This window comes from Lepisma saccharinum, chromosome 1 (genome assembly GCF_977018435.1).
Source record: "Lepisma saccharinum chromosome 1, izLepSacc3.1, whole genome shotgun sequence".
Taxonomy (NCBI): Eukaryota; Metazoa; Arthropoda; class Insecta; order Zygentoma; family Lepismatidae; genus Lepisma; species Lepisma saccharinum.
The window spans coordinates 50743951-50768260 of record NC_139229.1 but is presented as its reverse complement, the minus strand read 5'-3'; the positions used below and the strand labels follow the sequence as shown (position 1 = coordinate 50768260).

The 24310-nt window shown below is 36.4% G+C and overlaps 1 protein-coding gene across 1 annotated transcript in view; it reads left to right on the top strand.

Moving 5' to 3' along the window:
* Positions 1-24310, top strand: part of LOC145995008 (spliceosome-associated protein CWC27 homolog) — a 31980-nt gene that overhangs the window by 2130 nt on the left and 5540 nt on the right. The window contains exons 2-7 of the mRNA XM_083131543.1: positions 3802-4011; positions 6349-6549; positions 9165-9307; positions 11045-11296; positions 15996-16121; positions 23324-23508. Of these exons, the coding sequence (XP_082987669.1) occupies positions 3802-4011; positions 6349-6549; positions 9165-9307; positions 11045-11296; positions 15996-16121; positions 23324-23508 (1117 nt within the window). The remainder of the gene's footprint in view (positions 1-3801; positions 4012-6348; positions 6550-9164; positions 9308-11044; positions 11297-15995; positions 16122-23323; positions 23509-24310) is intronic.

The following is a 24310-nucleotide window of genomic DNA, read 5'->3' as shown; positions in this document are numbered from 1 at the left end:
TCACATCACCCCCACTCACGACCGGATCAAGAAAGTGTGTGGCGTTACCCCCACACCCCCTATACGCCTTCATGGCGTGGTGCTATGCACAGGGGAGCACTTTACTTTTTTTTTTTTTTTACAACCGTCGGTGGATCGGAAGAGGTGGTCCAGTGTCTTGGCCTGCAAGATCGCCAGATCTTTCTTCTCCTGACTTTTGTTTCTGGGGCTTCATGAAGAGTGAAGTTTATAATGAAATGACAACAACTCGTGAGAACATGATTGAGCGAATCACCAATGCATGTTGAAAGATTACACCGGGCACGCTTCTCAGTTGTGTCCAATCATTCCAAGTGCGGATAAATCAGTGTATCGAAGTGGGTGGTGACATTTTCGAGCACTTATTTTAAAATGATTATTACAAACAAGCACCCCGATGCTGAGAGGCGAGGGGACTCACCTAAAACGAGCACCCCGATGGTGAGAGGCAAGGGAACTCACCTTAAGAAAGCACCCCGATGGGAACAAAATACTGCTACGTCCACGTCGTTGTTCCTGGGTTATGCTAAATGCAGTTTCTTATAAAAATTCAACATGCCTCACATCATTTTTGCGATTACAGCGCCATCTATCACAAATCCACAAACAAGTTTAAGACAAAACCTACGTATTTTTGTCTGGAGAATCCGAATCTGCAATACAAAATGGGGGGTCCCATTTGAGATTTTAAAGTTGCGCCTCGCCCCACCCCCAGGAGGTGGGGGAGTGTGGAGTTTGGCATCATTGGATGAGCCCCTTTGAGACAAACAAATTTCATTCAGAACTTTTTTTTTGATCAGATGCGTACTTTTCGAGATATATCGTTGTGTTAAGCTAAAAAACTCACCCGGTATAGCCTATATCAGATATTTTAAAGTAGCAAACTACTTTCCTTACTGACTGGTTAGAGATGTTAACTTATGAATTAGTTGAAGTGGTTTTATTATGTGGAATTTTTTATTTAGTTTTTTCTTTATGTTAATGTAATTCAATTAGATTTCATAGTTATTATTTTTTCTCATTCTTGTTTTACTTTTATTGTGCGTATTGATGTAGATTTGTTAATGATCTCTTGAGAGAAAAAGCATTGAACACTCACAACTACACTAATTTGTGTATGTTTTTGATATTATTCTTAGTACAGTATATTTGAAATGAAAAGTAATTGCTTATCTTTTGTTTGTTGTAATAAAAACTCCCCCCTGGAAATTTTTGGTGGGGGGATTTTTGAGGCCAAGATTGTTGGTGGGGGAAATTCCCCCATCCCCTGAGAATTTTACACCCTGCACTAGTCTTTTATCAGTTTTTCAATAGTTGTCCCAACTATGCACCATGGGTACTGGTCGGAACATTATCATTTAGAGATACTTTACTAACATGCTAATGGGGATAATATCATAATAAATAAAAACTGATATGTGTTTCGTTAATTCATTTTATCATCCTAGTTCAATAAATAGTTCAAATTACACAATTAATGATCCACCAAATTGTTATCATGTTGGTATTTCCACAAAGTATTTTTAGTTCTCTGAGATAGGGACAGGATTAGGCCATTTCAGCTGCAAAACCATGCTCCTTGTTACCCGGGACAAAGACATCCTCTTTTTTATTGTTGTTATTCTTCCCTTCCCAGGCCCGTATAGAACTACGTTTCAGGATGGGTCCGTGCCAAGTGTTTTACATGTAATAATATTGATAATAAAGTTTAATTACTAGGTTTATAAGTTCAATGTGTCTAATAAGCCAATTAAGTTTTATATAAGAGCTTGTAAACCAAGTTACTGCTTACATTTTTAGGTTTCTTCTTTCGTTTTTCTTTTCTCCGTTCTTCTTTCTCATCCCTCCACCCACCACAATGCACTGCTATATAATGAACGAAGACAATCATTTGTCTCTTTTGAATGCAAGTGATAACCAAATCATTCCAAATTTTAGCACCTCAGAAGTTCATAAGGTGAGGCAACCGATACAACAAGATGCCGATAATGGAAGTTAAAACTAGCTTACATTCGTGTAGAAAACAAAGGCACCTACTTATTTTTTGATGCACTGGCTCAGTCAAGAACACGAGGACTACAATATTCCCATGCTTCTTCCTCTAATCTCGCACATAATAATAATATACAGTGTGTTTTCCTTAATCAACTGTGTATTTGGAAATAGAAATACTGAGATAGGGTAAAATGCCTATTTCATAGCAGAATCCTGCGTAATTTCCCAGTCTCCTGAAATAATTGATGGAATTTTCATCACACAAATAATGTTTTGTAACAAAATGAGATTGTGTTGAAAGTTATTCATTGGGTCCCTTATAAGGGGAGGGGGGCAAAACGAGAACCCTCCCCCTTCCGGTTACGGTGTCCCTGCTTCAGACCAAGGAACAAAGATATCTTTTTTCAGACCTCTAAAAATAGTTGTTTATAGGTCCTGCACCTGCCTGGAGCCAGCCCTGGTTGAAGTAATGAAATAGATTTTTGGGACCATATTTAGATGTGATTTGGCAACTAATATGACACAATTAGTTATCAAGGCTAAGAACTTGAAGGACAAAATTTGCATCAAATGTAAAATTTCAAATGATGACACTAACGTATGAAAAAAATAGAAAGAAAAAAAGAAGGCTACATATTTCCATATGGTTGATGGATATATGTGGATATGTATAGTTGATATATGGATGTCATGCAGTAAATACCATCCATGGAGTGCCACTGAAGATCAAGTCCCTACTCCATCCAGTCAAAATGATCTGGAACTCCAAGTATACTGCATTCCTTGTAAATGTAGGATACCACATATAGGATATACAGGAAACACCATATAACAGTGACAAAAGAAATATCATAGTTCCAACCAATCAAGTCAGGACAAGCAGAACACAGCATCTGCAAGGGTCATAGAATTTAATTTGCAGACACTAAAATCGTTGATAAATATGTTGGTTAATGTGACAGAAGAGTCACAGTAATTTTCCAGCATGAACCTGGATCACCAGACAGTCCTGGAATCCATTTCTCCATAAAAACATGACATTCGCCAATTAAAGTATGCATCTTACCCCACCCCCTCATCTTTGCAAATTTATACTAAGGTCTCTTTTCCACTCAACATTACCTGATGAGCGCAGTGTATTGTTCGAAAATTTGGCAATAACCTGACTGGTAGCCTAAGAACACTTGTTTAATTTGTAAATGAAATAACTCCTCTAATTATCTTAAAACAACAAATATTCTAAGGTTGTATATTATAAAAACTCAATACAATGTGAAAACTTTGTATTCTATTTGTAAGGATGTTGTTGTTTCTAAAAGATTTGGCCCAATAGATTGAGATGATTATTGTAATACTATTTTGTCTATAAATTGCAGAATTTATTCACTTGCTCTTCCGGTTTAAAATTATGTTATTTGTATTCTTGTTTTAAAGTTATCAACGTAGAACTGTTAGCGAAAAATGCAGGCTCTACCAGGACTCTGGCATTCCGTGCCATTGCTCTACCACTGAGCTACCAACCTGGCCTGGCTTCGCCTGATTTTTCGCTTCCACTGTTTTACCTGTGTGAAATCGTCTCTGCCAGTGCTCCCACATCGGGATCAGTTGCCTTTGAAACACAGTAGACGTTGCCTCTTTCCTCCCAGCGTGAAGTAACATCTCTACGCTGGGGTAAAGAAGTAAGTTGAAGTTATCAGTTTAGTTTTTAATGATACTTACACTAAAATTGACTAAGATAGAAATAAGTAACATGTAATGGATTAAACCATTTCTTGTTCTCAATTTTAGGTGTTGCTGGAAACATCAGTTGGAGATATAGACATTGAATTGTGGTCCAAAGAAACTCCAAAAGCATGTCGGAATTTTGTTCAGTTGTGTTTGGAAGGCTTTTATAATGGCACTATTTTCCATAGAGCTGTTAAGGGATTCATTGTTCAAGGAGGGGATCCAACTGGAACAGGAACTGGCGGTGAATCTATTTATGAACATCCATTCAAGGTAGCTCCTATTCATATTGTATAATAGTGTTTTTAATGTATGTGATGTTTACCTGTTAATATACAGCTGTACTGAAGGACATGAAAATGTGAGCTTGAAGGTCAAACGTCTCCCCTCTTTTCCCCTCGTCAAGCATTTGTTGAGAATGGGTACAGTTCTTTGATGTAAGTTTATTTATTTACTGCAACATGAGTGACACTAATAGTGCTGTGCTGTTGAAAATAAAAATATATCTTGGCATTAACAAGGACAAAGGTAGTGTGGAAAGAAATGAAGTCCACTTCATATGTCATGGAAACACTACAAAGAGAGAAGAATATATTTAAAGTGATGAGTTTGATAAGAAAGTATTACGTAGGTCTGTTTTTGGTTTTTATGATTGTAGAGATCCAACTGCTGAAAAGATAAGACTTGATTTAGCAGAAAGAGAAACTTTCAGGGCTCAAAAAAACAGCTTCTGATGAACAGTTTCTGTTGTTCTCTTCTGTCATTTGATATATTTGAAGAAAAGTAAAAAAAAAAAAAAAATAGTATAAAATATAAAATATTGTAATCCAATGGAGAACGTCTGCCTAATACGGCAACAGCATCGTATGTATGTGTCACCATGTGGCTTGCATTTTTATATCCTGGAGTACAATAAAAGTTCAAAAGTTTAGACTGTGTGTATGTGGAATTAGGACCTCCCCGATTGCACAGTGGTAGTGTTGTTGCCTTTTAATCAAGGGGTCCCGGGTTCGATGCCCAGTGGAGGCACATAGTGGTTCGGATCCCACTTTAAACTGTAGGCCCAGTCCTAATTAGCCTTAGTGTGCATAAAGTGGACTTAAAACACCAACTCAGTCAATCAATGTATGTAGAATTCTAAGAATGTTTGCACATAAAGTGCTTAGCAAAGTATATGAACCTATAAAGAAATAAAGGAAAAGCTAGCTTCTGTGGTATAGTTATAGTTGTTCATGTAGTGGTCCTCTCCAGTGGGATAGTCGTAATGTTATTGAGTTGTGATCACAATGAGATCCGAACCACTGTGTGCTTCCAACAGGTACTGAACCTTGATTGGAAAGAAATAAGGATATGTAAAAGGTCTGGTGACCACTGATGTAGCCATTCAATTGGTCCATGCTCACTTATTGTTTAATAAGGTACAAAATATTTAGTGCCTAATAAAGTAAAGCATTTTCCTGTTAAAAAAGAAATGTCCAAAAATAAAATATTTTTCTTTTCCATTGATTTGTTATAGTGTTACAAGCTCACAAAGAAAGACACTATTTGGTAAAACAAAATACCCAAGGAAAATAATGCAATATAAATCAAAAACAAAAAAATGGTAGAGACTTAAGGTTTTCTTTATTTGAAAGCTTTTCCAAAGTACTTCCAAAACCTTATTAAGGAACATATTTTTGGAAACCCACTTAAACTTTAAAATTAAGAATCAAAATGCGAACATTTGATTTTTTTTTTTCAAAATTCAATTTTTTTAAAAAAAAAGTGAAGAACAACAGGACATGAGTCTTGCTGGAATATAAGAATATGGGAACTAGACTAACAATTTGCAGTGCCATTTCTGCACTAATTTCTAACGTTATGTAGAAAATTCTTTGTAAAAAATGAATAAAATCCATTTAGATATTTTTTCAGAAATCATTTTTTCAAAAACACCCATCTCAAAATTTCTGAAAATTGTACAATATAGTCTTTGGTTACTGTACTTGCAGGAGGTGCAATCAGACCAGGCAAAACATGTGTGTGTAACCAGGGAGATTTTTTTAAAAAATGTCTTCCATGTTCCATACTTTTTTGGGCTTTTATTGTAAAATATCTGGCTAAATACACTGGCAACACTGTTTCGGGCTGCTGCTTATCAGAAAACCTGTAGAGCATCAAAGATATTGGTAACATTTTGTACGTGCATACACGCTCGTCTGCATGCATGCATGTGTGTAATGATGAGGAACTACTTAAAATATAATCATTCCACATCATTTCAAACAACCCTTGTTGCATCATAATTTTTAAAAATAATAATAATTGAATAACTTATTTTTATATCCTTCAAATGTTTAAAACTAACATTTCAGGCTTGCGTGTAAATCTGTTGGCCATTTATGATTTGTCGCATGAAGTGATCTTACCATTTTCAGACATTTATTAAAATCGCTATGACTTCTGTTGTATAATTACATATGTAAACCTAACTAGGGTATTATTAAATTCACGGCCCTGTATAAATTTTCATCAATCCAAAGTAAGCCACAGCAGGAATTAGAAGTGGCTACATGTAGCTTTGATTTGGGTGTTGTAGTATGCATAATACAGTGCTTGTTGTACTTTTAGAATGAACTTCACTCACGACTTCGCTTCAATAGACGTGGTCTTGTGGCTTTGGCAAATAGTGGCCAAGAAGACAATGGATCACAGTTCTTTTTCACGATGGCTCCCACTCCAGAGCTGCAGAACAAGCACACTATATTTGGCAAGGTTGCTGGCGACACTGTATATAATATGCTTAAGCTGGAAGATGGCCTTGTTGATAAGGTGAGGTTGTTTTGACTCTTTTATTTCAATGTGCATTCAGAGTTTCCGACATTTAACTATAATCTTCAATATTATAATAATAGTATTATTATTTTTTTTGTATAATTTTTCTTGTATGTACATATTATATCTCTTGTAGTCTACAGTTGTTACAAGTAAAAAAATAAAAATAAATGTCTGATGAAAGGAGCATGTGTTTTCCTGAAATGTCACAATAAAACTGTGTTTTTATGCTTGTAACAACCGTATTGTACAAGTTAAGAAAATGAAATGAATGAAGGTATTCACACTCACATCACCATTTTCCCTGTAGTCCATGTTTTTACATTGTACATTATCCCTTAGATACTGTTTGACCAGCGATCAGAGATCTCCAGTTGGCAAAGGGGCAAGAAAAAGGGAAAGGCAGGTGGGAGAATGCCATTCGCGGTTGCATGTTGAACAGTGTTACCAATCTGCGAGGATGCTTATCCACCAGAACGTAACTAACAGAAACTGAAGGACATGCACAGAAGTAAAGGATTGTGACAAGGATGTTTTGTTTATCACAACCATGCCATTTGTTGTTCTTCCAATTTAAAATAGAAGGATAGTTGGGTAAAGAATTGTAGTTTTACTTGTAGAGGCATCGTTAGAGTGGGGGTCTGGAGGTCGTGTCCTCTCCAAGATTTTGGCAAGAAATGAAACTGAAGAACAAAATTTCATTTCAACAAAATAAACTCATGACGCAAGTGAAATGTTCGTAAAGAAGAATGCAAGCACATTGTGCACCATCTGTTTGCCCGCACTGCGTAGTGGTTTAACACCAGAACGTTTCGACGGTCCTGCCTCCATCATGACCAAAGCACATACAGAACTCCACACTACACACACACACACACACACACACACACACGAACAAACCTCATGTCTTTCCACATTTTGTTTCCCCACAGCCAGAACACTTCCAATGTCATGTCCATATGTGTCAGTATTCTCCAGTTGGCAACATTGCTCTCTTTCCCCACGTGACACTCGCGCTTCAGAGAAGCGGCTCCCTCCGCAAACTCCCCCAATTTACGAATGGACTCTGCTACTTGAGAACTCTCTGATCGCTGGTCAAACAGTACCGAGGCTGTTTTTGGCACAAAATTTCAAATGTGCACTTTTCTAGATTTTTCTCCTATTGCATCCTATACCCTTGACAGAATAAACTTGTTAAAATCACTTTACTCCATTGTTGGTAGTAACATCAAAGTAGTATCCTCTCACAAAAACGTATGCAGTACATTTAACTAAGAGCTCACATTACAGGCACGTTATAATACTTCAATGAAATCAGTAACATCTCAACCCTCACCTTGTACCACAAATCATTCATTTCTCCAGTATTGTTCTCAAATCTGAAACATGGCATCTGTCACTCACCTTTCCAGAATATATTCTGCTTTCAACTTTTTTCTAGCTATAGCTCGTTACAAGGATCTTTCAATATGCAACCTTTAAAAATTGCATTTCCTGTCTTCTAAATTTACAGTCTCCCTGTTAGCACTGGCATCAAATAATTTATACTATACCCTGTCCCAGCTAACTGTGGAGCAGGGTCACACATAGCAGCCGAGAAGGAGGAGGGAAATCGAATGGTGAAAGTGCAGCTTTGCCAACCGTAGGGCCCTGATCGTACATGTACGGACGTACTGTCCAGACATTTTTCTGCATGCTAAATGTACAGCTTGTCAAAATTTCCACTTGCTGTTTTATCCCTAATATTTTCCTAAGAAATTCTTAAACCAAGCGAACGGACCTGGAGATAAATATATAGTCCGTTTGCCATGTGCGTACGTTATTATCGTTTTCAAAAGTTTGCAACGCTGCAGAACAAAGGAGAGAAAGCAGGTAACTCCAGTCGTCCATTACACAATCCAGTTTCTCTCACTGTTCATTGGTGGAATCGTCTCGCGTCACTACTTGCGCAGAGACTTGTTCTCGTTTGCCTGGTCTACAGTTAGCTGGTATGGGGTTTATCTGCACAAAATTAGTAATGAAAAAAATCATTGCAACTATCCATCCTTGAAGAATTCCTCTTTTACACATGCATTGAACACACAGTAGAAACCTATTTTAAACTTGACAAGCCAAGTCTTGAAATTCAAAAACAATCCCAGTTCTACGCACTTCACACTTAATATACATAATTACCTCCCATCTGGTGTGGATATCTTTTCTCCAGAGCATGTCTTTTGGATATCATTCATTCAATATAAATGCTTCTCAATAAAGTAAATTATGTCATCTTGGACTAAACTTCTGTTAATTTTTACTTTTATTTTTATTTATTTACTTTGTTGCTGTTTTCATTACTGATTTTGCTGTAAAAATGACATCTCTGGTGCATCTGAAATTTTCTCAATAAATAATAATTTGTGTTCTATAACATTGTATTTTTGGAAGGCTTAATTATGCAGATACCTTGTAATTTTTATGTATACATATATGTAGTTTCTTTTAATTTTAAGTGTATGCCTTTGTAATGTATTGGAAATATTTAGTAAACTGTTTCCAGTGTAAATTTAAAATGAGTATAAGCTATTTCCTTTTAATTATATTCATTTAAAATACTTATCATTGTTTTGCAGGATGATAGACCTTTGTACCCTCACAAAATAGTAAAAGCATCAGTTCTTAGCAATCCATTTGAAGACATTGTTCCCAGGACAAGCCCTAAAGCACAATCAGCAAAACTTGAGAAGGCTAAGAAGGATAAAAAATCAGGTGTAAAGTAAGTGGTGCATTTTCAGTACTTATAATATGTAGTGAATTTTCATACCAATTTGCACTCAATGAAAAGCTTATTGTCATGCTTTGGCTGTCAAAGAGCTATTGGATAATACTGTTTAGAAGAAGGAACACTCAAAGTACACACTTGACCAATTTTTGAGGTTTTTGGGAGCTTTTAGAGCGAAGTTGCAAGCCACAAGTCACATGCAACATGGTGGTTTCACGCCTAAGTGATAAGCGACAAGTGACACGACCACAAACTGCACACACAGGAATAGGTTCTTTCCCCTTCAGTTTCTAAAAAAGGTATTCGCTGTGCATCTGTGACCAATAGACCAAGGCAACATTATTATTTTGGGAAAATGACCCAGTCCGAGTGACAGGTGCACTCCAGTATGAAGGCTGCATTTATTTCTGAAAGTTCATTTCCAAGAGACAAGTGTTGTTCATTGCATGTTGTCTGTACCCTGCATCCGTGTTCATTACATCTTCACCTATACTTGAGTCTTACAGCCTCCTGTCTATCTGGTATTTTTATCATCCTATCTAACCTATGTGACAAGCGGTTATGAAAGATGTGGCATTCATTGAAATTATTCCACTCAATTTACTTAAAACTAAAAAAGTAGAGGATCTAAAAGAAAATATAAACTTATAATACACAAAGAAAAATTCCTTTGTTATTTTTATTGGGAAATATGAAAAGAAGCAATGGATATGGGAAAATAGCAGAATGCTGAAGCTTATGTAAAATAAAAATAAAGGTTTCTTTTAGTTGATGCCACTACCATTCAAACACTTCCACCACAGAACCTTTTCAACTGTATTTCATAACCACCGATTCAAACAATTAAAACCACGCATGTTTTCACTATGCCACTGCATATAACATATATATATCAACAGGCCCAAATTTAAATTACCAGGTTGGATTTCTTTAGTTATAATATTTTTAAAAATAAACACTATAAAAATGAAATGGCCATTTCCCATGATTTTTCACTTTGCAATGGAATGTCTTGCGACATCGAGAAAAGTGACACGGCAAAATTCAACATGCACCTCTCGTCACACAGGATGTGTATCAGCAGTATTTGTCGGGTGTGAAATAATAGAAAGACAATAACTTCCTGAGAGCTGCAAATCCAGAACATAATTTTGATCTCGCTTTCTTCTACTACAGAATAAACAAGGTGGTTACAGATGTGTAAGCTTTGGAATGCTAAACGCAGTGGTAGGATAGGGGGGAGGTAGCATGGGTTGGTGACTCATAGTATACACAAGACTATATTCTCCTCTTGGTCCACATAGCAACAGCTTTACAACTTCAACCTACAACTATGAAAGCCATTTCTTGAAACTGAATTGTACTGCGCATTATATACGAGACATAATTGTTTGTTGCTTATTTCCATGAAAAACCATGGTGTGCATTATAGACATGTAAATATGGTATATCGGCTGATATCCGTAGAATACCGATAAATCTGCCCCATCCCTAGGTTTCTTATTTGTTGCCTATTAGTTCCTGAAGGTTGAAAATCTAGTTTTGAACCATGCATCATAGTGATAGTACTCTGATCACCATAGTCAGCAGATTGGTTGATAGGCACAACAAATGTAAATGCTTTGAATCAATTTGTAGGCTGTTGTAAAATTCATAGCAGGGTCTCATGGTCAAGGCAAATGGGTTAATTTGATACCATTGGGTTGCATTAATCTTTGCACATTCCATCAGGAATTTCAAGTTGCTGTCATTTGGTGAGGAAGCAGAAGAAGATGAGGAGGAAACCCTTGAAGCCATCAAGAAGTTTTCTGGCAAAAGCAAGTCCACGCATGATCTCTTGAATGATCCAAAGTTGAGTTCCCAGCCAGCTATTGAGACCAGGCGTAAGAAAGGAAAGAAAGTTCAGAAGAGCAGTGATGAGGAGTTAAGTGGAGATGAACAAATAAATGAAGACAGTTCTGATTCAGATACTGAGGATGAAAGGTAACAGTAAACTTGGATTTATGTTGCTGTATTTTGTATTTTAGATTAGATCACTGCTTTTTGTTCCTTTTTGTGTGTGTTTATATTTATTTCAGGTAAGGCTCTTAAATACTAATTCTTACCTATAGTGTCTCCCTATTTAATCTAGATTATGTTCTGATTAGCCTAAAAGTAAAGGTAAAATGCTCCCCTGTGCATAGCACCATGCCATGAAGACGTTTAGGGGGTGTGGGGGTAACGCCCCACACTTTCTTGATCCGGCCGTGAGTGGGGGTGATGTGATCAGCATCATGCCCCTGACTGCCTTTACTCCCCAGGGTTTCCCCAGGTACCCATGTTATTCGACGCTGGGTGGGCGCCGGGGCCGCTTCCATCGTTAGAAAAGTTCCCGGATTTGAACCGGCCGGGGTAGTCAGACGCGTTACCGACTGAGCCACCGTGGCCTAACTGAACGTAAAATGAATTTAAGACAAACGTTGACACTTATAGTGATGTCAATGGTTATGCATTTCATCAACTTAAAGTTAGAATGTGGTGCTCTTGCATATCCGAATGGTTACTGCTCTTACATTTGGTGCCAGTGATCTCATGTTTAATCACATTAACTTTTATTGTTTCATGAATGTAATGTGCTTTTCCAGTGGATGATGTGAAGTAAAATAGTTGTTTTCAGCAATTGAAATATTGCGAAACAATGTGCCAGAAACTTTATATGCTGGTAAAGTGATGTAAAGAAAAGAATACTTTCTAACTTTTCTCTGATTTGACTAAAGTGAGATTCAATCAGTTGTTAATTTTTTTTTACTTTTAGCTAACTCGGCAATTAGCATGCAGTGTTAATTGAACATGATTAGTGACTAGCTCTTTTGTATATTATTCTAACACTACATTTCGAGAGCACCTATTCTTTTGTCATGAAGTGAACAGATTTATTTTTACCAGTGGTGTGAATTAAACCTGCAACAGACCTATGATTAAATCTCAAGTGCTCTAATCAACTACTCCACAGTGCAAGCTCCAGACTACAGAGTTGGTGTGGTAGGATTTCAAGGCCATCTAAGCAGGGTTGTTAAAGGTCCTGGAACCCATAAATTTTAATGGGTTCTATTGGGTTCGGCTGCAGGACCTAAACCTTTTTTCTCACACAATTTAAATTCGGCACAAGTTGCATATTGTTGCATTGAAAGAAATCTTCTGAACCGTATTTAAATTGATCCGGAAAAAGGTTCCTTGATCGAGGAAAAGAAGGTTCCTGGACCATATTTAAATTGATCAATGAAATAAATTGCCTTCCAATTAGTTCAGCTAAAATAAATAACCCTTGATTAAAATACGTGGCCGCGGTGGCTCAGTCGGTAACGCATCTGACTACCATGCTAAAGGTCCCGGGTTCGATCCCCGGCCGGTTCAAATCCGGGAACTTTTCTAACGGTGGAAGCGGCTCTGGCGCCCACCCAGTGTCGAATAACATGGGTACCTGGGGGAAACCCTGGGGGGTAAAGGCGGTCAGGGGCGTGATGCTGATCACATCACCCCCACTCACGACCGGATCAAGAAAGTGTGGGGCGTTACCCCCACACCCCCTATACGCCTTCATGGCGTGGTGCTAAGCACAGGGGAGAGCTTTACCTTTTTTACCTTTACCTTGATTAAAATAAACAACAGTGGTACCGTCATCGCCTTGTAATCAAGGAGCAGTGGTAGCGTCATTGCCTTGTAATGAAGGGGTCACAGGTTCAATATCTGGTGGAGGCACATAGTGGTTCTAATCCCACTTTCAACTGTAGGTCCAGTCCCGATTAGCCTTACTGTGCATAAAGTGAACTTATAACACCAAATCAATCAATGTAATCAAGGGGTCTTGGATTTGATACCCGGTGGAGGGACATGGTGGTTCGGATCCCACTTTAGACTGTATGCCCAGTCCCGATTAGCCTTTCTGTGCATAAAGTGGACTTAAATCAGCAATTCAGTCAATCAATTATTTCATTATTTTCATCATTTAATTTTAATACTTAGTAAGTCTTAAAGACCATATTTAAATTGATCCAGGAAAGTTCCTGGACCAAATTTATATTCAACTGGAAGAAAAGTTCCTGGACCACATTTAAATTGATCCAGAAAAAAGGTTCCGAAATGAAATACATTACAGATAAAAATGTTCTTTATGGTCCAGAACCCATTTACGCTTGCTGATTTTTTTCTCCGGGACTGGAATTGAATTTATTTAAAATTCCTGGACCTTTAAGAACCCTGTATCCAAGTCCTGAATTTTGTGACAAGCATGGAGCATTGAAGGAAAACCTTCTGTCGTCTCACCTTTACTGAATTATGCTCGTGAAGAACATTGTACTCACTGCAGCTGATCAGCATACATGCTCCCACTGACAGCCCAACCATGTGACACAACCTCCTAGTGGACAGGGCACTCCAAAGTTTAACCCCTCACCCACACAAGAACACAAACAAACAAAAAAGAGAAGGGTGAATGGATGAATTAGTTTTAAAATTGGGTGAGGAAGATTTTTATTAGACATCTTTTATTTTCTTGTCCTGTCTCCAATTTTGTTTTAGTTACGGGGCTTATTCCCATATTGTGTGATGGGCACGAATAGCCTATGTGCTCATATACCAATGCTGTCAAAATCAATCAATCTAAGCAGATGTAATTTTTCAGATTTTGGAATATCATAGCAGTTTTTAAAAAGGAGAGGAAATTTCGAAATTTACTTTGCTGAGCCTTAACACCTGTTTGGAATCCTGTCTACAAGGGCTGATTTTTAGTAGTGGCAACTATTTTTTTTCTAGACACACAGCATACATACATGGTTCCAGTGGCAGCTGCAGCTAGTATGATGGGTAGTGCCAACGTGATCAAGAAATCAAAAAAATCTTCGCTAGCATATGTCATAGAAATCTAATGAAAGAGGTAATTTAAATGGAACTTTGTTTACTAAAATTGCAGACAAACATTTAGAAATCCTAAGATAGTTTTATTTTAGTTCGCATTTGTAAAACTTTTGGCTAATCGCAAAGATAAGGATGAGTGAACACTCGCAAAGAACACCCATGCCCAGGGTGGGATTCGATCCCATAATCCCTGGCATCGTAGCATGCTGTGTATGGAGGTTGGCCAGAGTTTGTAGGAAATAAATGTGACTATTAAAAATTCGACGCCTACCGATTTCCTGTAGGTCCATCTCAACGTTGTCTCTCCATCTTCGTCTTGGCCTTCCTACAGGTCTCTTACCATCAGGTTTCCCAACAAGAATCCTGTGAACTCCTCTTTCCTCTCCCATTCGTGCCACATGGCCTGCCCACCTAAGTCTTCTTGATTTAATCATTCTAATAATATCTGGTCATGAATACAAATTGTAGTTCTAAATTATGTAACCTTCTCCACTCACCTGTCTCCTCATCCCTTTTAGGTCCAAAGATTTTCCTAAGAATCTTATTTTCAAATACTCTCAATTTATGTTCCTCTTTCAATGTAAGGGACCAAGTTTCACACCCAATAATACTACAGGCAAAATTACTGTTTTGTATATTTTAACTTTTAGTTTCTTAGATATTAAACGAGAAGACAAAAGTTTATGAAGAGAGAAGTAACATGCATTTCCTGAATTAAGCCTACTTTTTATTTCCTCTTTAATATAATTTTCATTTGTTAATATTACTCCTAAGTATTTGAATTTGGAAACTGGTTCAAACAAGTTGTTATCAATAATGTACTATTTGTAATTTTAAATGGTAAATAAACTGCATATATTGAATTTAAAAGTGCAAGCATTTACTGTGTTTTAGCTACCCAGTTGACTCTTTTTAATTCAAATTTGGATAATTCAAATTATTAGGTAATTCAAACAGATGTTTATTGCCCTTGGAATCATCTTTAGGGATACAAGTTTTATGTTCCCACTTGGTACAGAGTTCACTGCACTTCTGGCACATGTTTCAGTTGTATCTTATGGTCGTCATCAGGTGTTTGAGCAAGTATCATTTTGAGTGCTGACTCAATACAAATGCCAATGTATAGGTATCAGCTGATACCAGTCGTGTAGGTATCATGAAGTTTCTGGAGTTTGTGTATTTTGCGGGCCTGCAAAAAAAAATGCCATGCAATACTTCTGTGGAGTTTAATTATCCTGAAAATTATGCAAAATTTTAAATTTTCATTTGCACCAGTATTAGGTGAAAAACTGGATTTTGTGACTAATTGATGTCTATTTTAATATTTTTGAGACATTCTTTGAATATAAATAAATATATATAAAACTGGTAAATTGGTGCATATAATAGCAGTAGAATTAAAACCATTAATATTAATCATTATTTAATCACAGGATCCCAGGTTCGATACCTGGTGGAGGCGCACAGTGATTCGGATCCCTCTTTAAACTATAGGTTCAGTCCCGATTACCCTGTCTGTGCATAAAGTGAACTTAAAACAATTCAATCAATCAGTCATTATTTTGAACAACTTTTAGTTCTTACAGATCAAAGTGGGATCAGCTCAGACCTACTAATCATTCATCATTGTCTTCTTGAGAAATAATTTAAATTTATTTGTTACTGTTTTATTAATTGATCCCTTGTTCATCTGTTGGTTTGTTTTACATATCTCATGTGTGATACTTACCTATATAATCCATGAAGATGTTTCTGGAGCATCTAATTTCCTTTTTTTCTTTATCTTCAGGAGAAGGGTGGAGACAATCAAAGGAAAGTTAAAGAAAAGAGAAGAAGTAAAACCGGAATCAAAAGATGACAGTGTTGCAGGATATGAACTGGGACAAGACAAAAGAGAGGAACAGTTGAAAAGAGCGTAAGTGTTTGAACTGAAAGGGTATTGATAAATAAAAGTACCGTAAAACCTCGTCGAATTCGATCTTGTTCTTGGCAATCCGTCACAACCCATTCTTTTTTAAAATTATTTTTGGAAGTACGTGCGTTCCCGTGGATATCTCCCTGTAATAGAAAATAAAACAACACACCCCCAAAAAATACATACATGCACATATATATATATATATCTTTAGTTGCTCTATCACGGGTGGTTCGCATGCTGTTAGGAAGAAAACCAAGGATCAGACAAATTAAAATGGGCAAAGGTCAAACTACTAAAACCCAGTCTTTCAAGGCATCAAATAGTGCATCACTCCAATTCCTTCTCGCATGTACCGCCAGCTGGTCGGGAGTTTTGTTTTGGGCTCGTCAAGTCCCACTCCCAAAGAACTAACGTGTATATGACTCAGAAAATATACAACTGCTTTTTGCTCCTCCAAAAGAATACCTGCTACCCAAAAATTATACAGGGGAAAGGTGAACTTATCCTAAACGGTGGCCTGCACCCTCCTTCATTACCTGAACAAATAAGATTGTGTATTTTCTCAATATACTTTTTATTTCTTTAACAAGTGCAGTTTTTGATTCCTTACAATAACAATACGTAACAACGTGTTCTGTATAAATAAGCCCCCTTCAAACAAGAATCTGTTAACAATTACCCCCCCCTTGACAGATTTCACAAAATATTTACTACGACGATCAACTTCGACTATTTGGTTCCACTATCTCTTAACTAACTAACTCTCTAGCCTTCTTAAACCCGAAGGTTCATGGCTGCAGCAACACAGGCCTTCCATCTGTCCCTATCTTGAGCAAGATCTATATACTCTTTTCCATCCCTACCGATTTCCTTTAGGTCCATCTCAACGTTGTCCCTCCATCTTCGTCTTGGCCTTCCTACAGGTCTCTTACCATCAGGTTTCCCAACAAGAACCTTGTAAACTCCTCTTTCCTCTCCCATTCGTGCCACATGGCCTGCCCACCTATGTCTTCTTGATTTAATTATTCTAATAATATCTGGACATGAATACAAATTATGTAGTTCTAAATTATGTAACCTTCTCCACTCACCTGTCTCCGCATCCCTTTTAGGTCCAAAGATTTTCCTAAGGATCTTATTTTCAAATACTCTCAATTTATGTTCCTCTTTTAATGTAAGGGACCAAGTTTCACACCCATATAATAGTACAGGCAAAATTACTGTTTTGTATATTTTAACTTTTAGTTTCTTAGATATTAACCGAGAAAACAAAAGTTTATGAAGAGAGAAATAACATGCATTTCCTGAATTAAGCCTACTTTTTATTTCCTCTTTAATATAATTTTCATTTGTTAATATTACTCCTAAGTATTTGAATTTGGAAACTGGTTCAAACGAGTTGTTATCAATAATTAGATTTTGATTATTACCTAACACTTGGTTTCGGCCTGTAAGCATATATTTAGTTTTCTCTTTGTTAACTTCCAAACCTATCTCTTTAGCAGTTTTGAAAAATATTTTAGCATTATTCTTAATTGTATTCACATCATCCCCCAGTAAGTCTACATCATCTGCATATGCTAACAACTGGGTCACACCATTTAATTTTAGTCCTTCTTTAGTTTCTTTTACCTTCCTTACAGCATATTCTAAGGCAAAATTAAAGAGCAATGGAGATAATGCATCTCCTTGTTTTAACCCATCATGAATTATAAATTTGTCAGACATATTATTACCCACACGAATTTTACTTTCTGTTTCACTGGTGCATATTTTTATCATACTAACAAGCTTCTTAGGTATTCCAAACTCTACTAATATATTATATAATTTCTCTCTTTTGACCGAATCATATGCTTTTTTGAAATCAATGAATAGCTGATGGACATTTTGATTATATTCCCACTTTTTTTCAAGTGTCTGTCTGATGTGAAAAATTTGATCAGTAGTTGATCTGTTACGTTTAAATCCACATTGATAATCACCTATAATTTCATTAGCATATGGGGTTAGTCTTGTTAACAGAATGTTAGACAATATTTTGTATGTTGTTGAGAGTAGAGAAATTCCACGGTAATTATTGCAGTTCATTTTATCACCTTTTTTAAACACAGGAACAATTATGGATTCTTTCCACTGTTGAGGGATTTCTTCTTTATTCCATATTAAACAAATTAATTTATTAATTTGACATATTAATGAATTTCCACCATATTTAATTAACTCAGCTGGTATTAAATCAATGCCAGGTGCTTTGTTATTCTTTAGCCTTTTAATAGCATCTTTAACTTCAGTCAAGTTAGGTTCTGGAACTAAAGGTTCTGCTGTGTGTACTTCATTTACTTCTGATTTATCTCCTACATGGACATTTAAAAGGTCATTAAAGTAGTTCTTCCATCTATTTAGAATATCGCTTGGGTCAGCTAGAAAATCACCGTCTTTATCTTTTATCAAGTTTACTTTAGGTTGCCACCCCTTTCTAAATTCATTTACACCTTTATATAAATCTCTGATATTTTTATTTTTGCTGTTTATTTCAATTTCGTTAATTTTGCTTTTCAAGTAATCTCTTTTTTTACTTCTAAACGTGCGGTTAACTTCTCGCTTTATTCTATTATAATTGCATAGATTTGTATCATCACAGTTATTTAACCACCTAAGTCTAGCCTCATTTCTTATTTCTATTAGATTATGAATTCATTATCAAACCATGGCTTACTTTTTCTCGGTTTATGGTATCCTATACTTTCTTTAGCTGCTGATTCTATTGCATTACGTATGTGCTCCCAATTCTTATTTACGTCTGTTTCATTTATATTTTCATCATCATTTAAATCCTGCAAAACATCAAATCTATTTGACAGTTTAATTTGGTAATCTTTCTTAATTCTTTCATCAGCAAACTTTCCTGTATCAAATTTTATAACTTTTAGATTTTGTTGCTTATGATTTATTACTGAGAGTCTTTCTCTTAATTTAGCAATTACTAAATAATGGTCACTGGCACAGTCAGCACCTCTATGTGTACGAACGTCAATTATACTAGTATGCCTTCTCTTATCAATAAGAATATGATCTATCTGATTATGAGTTTTACCATCTGGAGAAGACCAGGTATATTTATGGATATCTTTATGTTTAAAAGTGGTACTTTTCACAATTAAATTCTTTGAGGTTGCAAAAGTAATCAATCTTATACCATTATCATTACTTAATTCATGAAGACTTTCTTTACCAATCGTGGGTTTAAATGTATCTTCTTTGCCAATCTGTGCATTACAGTCACCTAACAGAATTTTCATATCATACTGAGAAAATTTATCAAAGACCTGTTCTAACTCTGTATAAAAATCATCTTTAGTATTATCATCTTTATCTTCTGTTGGTGCATGTATGTTTATTAAAATAATTTTACACCACCTACCCTGTAAAACTGCATATGATATCCTATCATTAATAAATTCTACTGTTTTAAGAGCCGAGATAATTCTATTATTTATGAAAAAGCCTGTTCCAAAATTATGATTTTCAGTACCACCATAGAAAAAAGTATAATTTTTAGTTTTACAATTCCGTTCTCCTGGCCACCTAACTTCCTGGACAGCTACTACATCTAATTTATACTTGACTATCTCATTAACTGTACACTGAAATGCCCCGGGCCGGTAAAGGCTCAGAACATTCCAGGTGCCTAATTTAATATCCTTATTCCTAACGTAGACCTTATCCTTAGTCCAGGGACCTCCCAAAGTAGTCCCCACCCGGAGATCCGAACGGGGGACTATTTTACCTCCGGAATATTTTACCTTGGGAACATCCATGGCCTTATATTTCTGTTTCTTGACATGTCTTTTTACAGTGCAGAGTTGTCAGCTCTACGCCTAACCCCCGATATGAATGGAGGAACTACTACACAAGACAAACACAAACATATTACAAACACTTATCCTTACAAAACTATGCGCTACATATTCTTTCCGTCTCTTAACCACTCTCATATTTACAGGAATTAACCCCGGTGATAGGAAATTCTAGAATCTTAGCTCGCGATGTTTTCTAGAGTTTAAAAAAAGGGGTGAAAAGGGAGTGAAAATGATTCAAGATTTATCAATTACAGTAATAAGATAAATTAAACCCTTGAGGTAAAGTAAAAAAGGTAAAGTGCTCCCCTGTGATTAGCACCATGCCATGGAGGTGTATAGGGGGTGTGGAGGTAACGTCTCACACTTTCTTGATCCGGTCGTGAGTGGGGGTGATGTGATCAGCATCACGCCCCTGACCGCCTGTACCCCCCAGGGTTTCCCCCAGGTACCCATGTTATTCAACGCTGGGTGGGCGCCGGGGCCGCTTCCAATGTTAGAAAAGTTCACGGATTTGAACCGGCCGGGGATCGAACCCGGGACCTTGAGCATGGTAGTCAGACGCGTTACCACTGAGCCACCGCGGCCACTTGAGGTAAAATACTTAACTCCATGTTACGTAAGCTTCCACCTTCTAGTCGACGTCCCAGGTGTACGGGAAAATAAAGGCTGAGTCACGCCCACCTTGGCTCAGGCAGCTATTACGTCGTGAAGCACCGTTGCTGGAGTTGATGTTATCGCGGTCGCAGCTGGGAGAGAACTCTCTCGCTTAACAAGGAAACCTCTGCTCCGAGAAACTCGCCAGGTGGCAGTATCGTCGATCCCATACGAGCTTCTGGGAGACAAAATTTCTCAGCGAATTAACAATCTTAAGCATCGGGTCTAATTCCTCTTATACAGGGTGGGCTGAATAATGTGGCGAAACGGGATAAACAAGTCCCGATTCACCACACATTATATAACGGATTCTTTTTGTTTAAAAAATTACTAACCATTGTTATAACTGTATCTTTAGTCAAAATGAAAATAAATGTCTGATGAGAGGAGCATGTGTTCTCCTGAAACGTCACAAAGAAAAACTGTTTTCTTATGCTTGTAATAACCGTAAACTACAGGAAAATAATTCTACAATGCAAGCAATGCGTACATACAAGAAAAACTAAATACACTATACAGTACAGTACAAAGTCTGCGGGAAACAGAATTTCAACAGTGGTTGACTTCCTTTTCTTTGGGAAGTTCTCTTGTTGACTTCTAGCCACATTTAAAACCTTGCATTCTGTTTTTTTTTTTGTTTTTTTTTTGGCCTATCAGGATAAAGCGAAGTCCAGCTTATCGGGTTCCAGTTTAACGAGGTTTTACTGTAGTTTGTTTTTAATTTCAAGTACTTAATCTGATACAATATACTAGAAATTGCGTAGCACTCAACTTAAAAATAATGCCAAAGAAAGGAAAATGTAAAGTGAAATTCCCAATCATTTAATGTATTATTGGGATCTACCAATACCACTTGAACACTTGTTAGAAACTGAATGTATTCAGTGGTCAACTCACTATAGCACCTCTGAAAACTCTGGGTTCAAGTCCTAGAGAAGGGCATGGGTGTTTCACATAATCATCATTCATCCTCATGTTTCAATTGACTAAAAGAGAAAAGGAGATTGAGGGGGAAAGTCATGCTAAATGAACAAGATCCAAAACATAATAGATTACGTACCTATATAAAATTTACTCATACCTAGGACCATGCATATTTTTTTTTGACAAAAACATGAAATGTGATAACACATTGTGATGTTAATTTTTCATGTTTTTGAAAGGTTTGAGGTGGATTTTGCTGCTATGTTTCGTCATGAAATGATGCAAACTGAACTGCAGAATGCGAGATAAACTCGTAAACACGAACTTTAGGGTTTATTTACTGACACAACACCTTCTGAGATCTGAATTATCCCTTGAGTTATGCAAATCACGGGAAATTGATTAATAATTCTGCTGTAAGAAGCAAAAATGGACTCCTTTACATATGAACAAACTTGGCACTCTGAATATAAATGTGCTACTAGAAGTTAAATGTTAAAATTGTGTAACGAGTATAGTTTTAAAATCAAATTTAAGTTTTTATTAGCCATTTTAACACCAAAGTGTTATTTTATATACTGTTTTTGATCCTGAAATATGCCCAGTTTTTGTACTGAAATCTTGATACTTTAATCACCATAAATGTGTGGCTCGACTCATACCATTTACTGATAAAACTATTGATTTGATACAAAGTGACAAATATTTTATGTAGATCCTGACATACCTAGGTATTCATCTCCTCAAGTAAAGAAGTTAATAGGTGAAAATTTATCTAAAAGTCAGTGCATGGATAAAGTTCTGGAAGCATCCAGAAATATTGAATTGGGTAAACAATTGGCAATTTTTACCATTATACTACTGATGAATAATTACTAGGGAACGGATTTTAAGGTGCAGCACCTTTCCAAAAATATAGCTGTTTTCATAACGATCGTTTGAGATATATATTTTAGGACATGAAATCAAGTAAAATGAATACACTTTGTTGCACCATTTTGTACCTTATCATGAGATTAGCACATTTATACTCTTTTTACCCTACTTTGATGCTTCAGCACCTTTTCTTTATAGTTTTGTTTAAAAAAAATTGGACAGAAATATAGATGATTTTCACTCTTTTTGTTAAGCACATAAAATCCTATAGTTTCATTTTGTAGAGCAGAATGAGAACTATAAAATGGTATAATATAGTCATTGCAGCCCCAATAGTTCCCAAGATAATGTAGCAAAACCTGCGAGAGAAAAAACAACTTCAACAAAGCTTATTTGGCAGAACCACAGTTCTCTATGCGGTCCGCGCACATTATAGACAGAAGGCGCAGAAAAAGAAAGAATTGAATAAAGACATTTTATCAGCACCTTTGAAAACATTTTCAGAACCCTTTTTTCCCCTTTTCCGACCATAATTTTGCACCTTAAAGTCCTCTCCCTAATAACAACCAATAGATAAGTTCAATAATATTTTTTATTTTGTAAATGTTGTCCCTCTGTCCGAAAATATAGTCCCATTTTTCCACTGAGCTTAGTTGCTTCAAAAACAGAAGATATGAAACATATGATTGTAGCATAAACGTTAGTCATTGCTGTTGAAGTGTCTGTAAAGACGGTCTTATCTGCCAACAAAATGGCAGCTGTGGATATGCAACTATTATATTTGGACAGAAAGAGGGTATAAATGTATAGACTGGTATAATTTGCTCATGTCTGAAATCAGTACATGTGCACTCAGTGTTAAAAGAGTTTGTGAATTTTCAGGGAAGAAATTCGTAAAGAGATACGGAGTTTGAAACGAGATATGGTGGAGTCTAAAAAGAGGAAACTTGAGGAAGATACAAAGGAAAATGAAGATGACAAATCAAAAGAAGAATCTAATTCTACATTGGTTGATTATTGGAAAGAACAAGAAAAGTACAAGAATATCAAGCAACAGCAACTGAAAGGTTAGAGTATTTTAATAGTATTATTCAGCATTTGTTGTTTCATATGGTAAGTACGCATAGTGGAATTTCGATTTTATATTTTTCAAGGGACCGCGATGAAGTAACTTAAAATGCAGGCAAATGTAAAATTGTGGAAAATTTTGTAGCATATTGCTTTATTAGGACCATGACATTGAATATAATATGGGAAAATGTAAAATCAGGTTCCACTGTTGGTGTGTATTTTCTCAACTATAGGCAGTATTTCTGTTTTGCATGTAACTGAAAGTAATCCCTTTTTTGGAAGTAACTCTAATTATTGCTACAGGCATTCATATTTCATTCTGATGGAAACATGAAATGATACGCTGTAATGCTCATTTTTCATTTTTTTGAAAGGTCTGAAGTACTTCTTAACCTACCTTCTTTTGTCACGAAATGATGCGATATGAACTGCAAAATGTGAAATATACTTTTAAACATGAAATTTCAATTTTTCAGCTAAACACTATAGACGTTGACATTGCCTAAATCCTCCCAGCGTAGAGATGTTATTTCTTTAAATTAGGCACACACAGGAGATGTACTTGTAGATGTATTCCTCTATGCTGGGAGGATCAAGGCAATGTCGACGTCTACAGTGTTTCAAAGGCAACAGATTCCGTTGCAATAGCGCTGACAGAGACGATTCCATGCAGGTAAAACGGCGAGAGCGAAAAATCAGGCAAGACCAGGCTGGTTCGGTAGCTCAGTGGTAGAGCAATGGCACGATATGCAAGACACACGGGTTCGAGTCCTGGTTTTTTTTCACTGAAAAATTGTA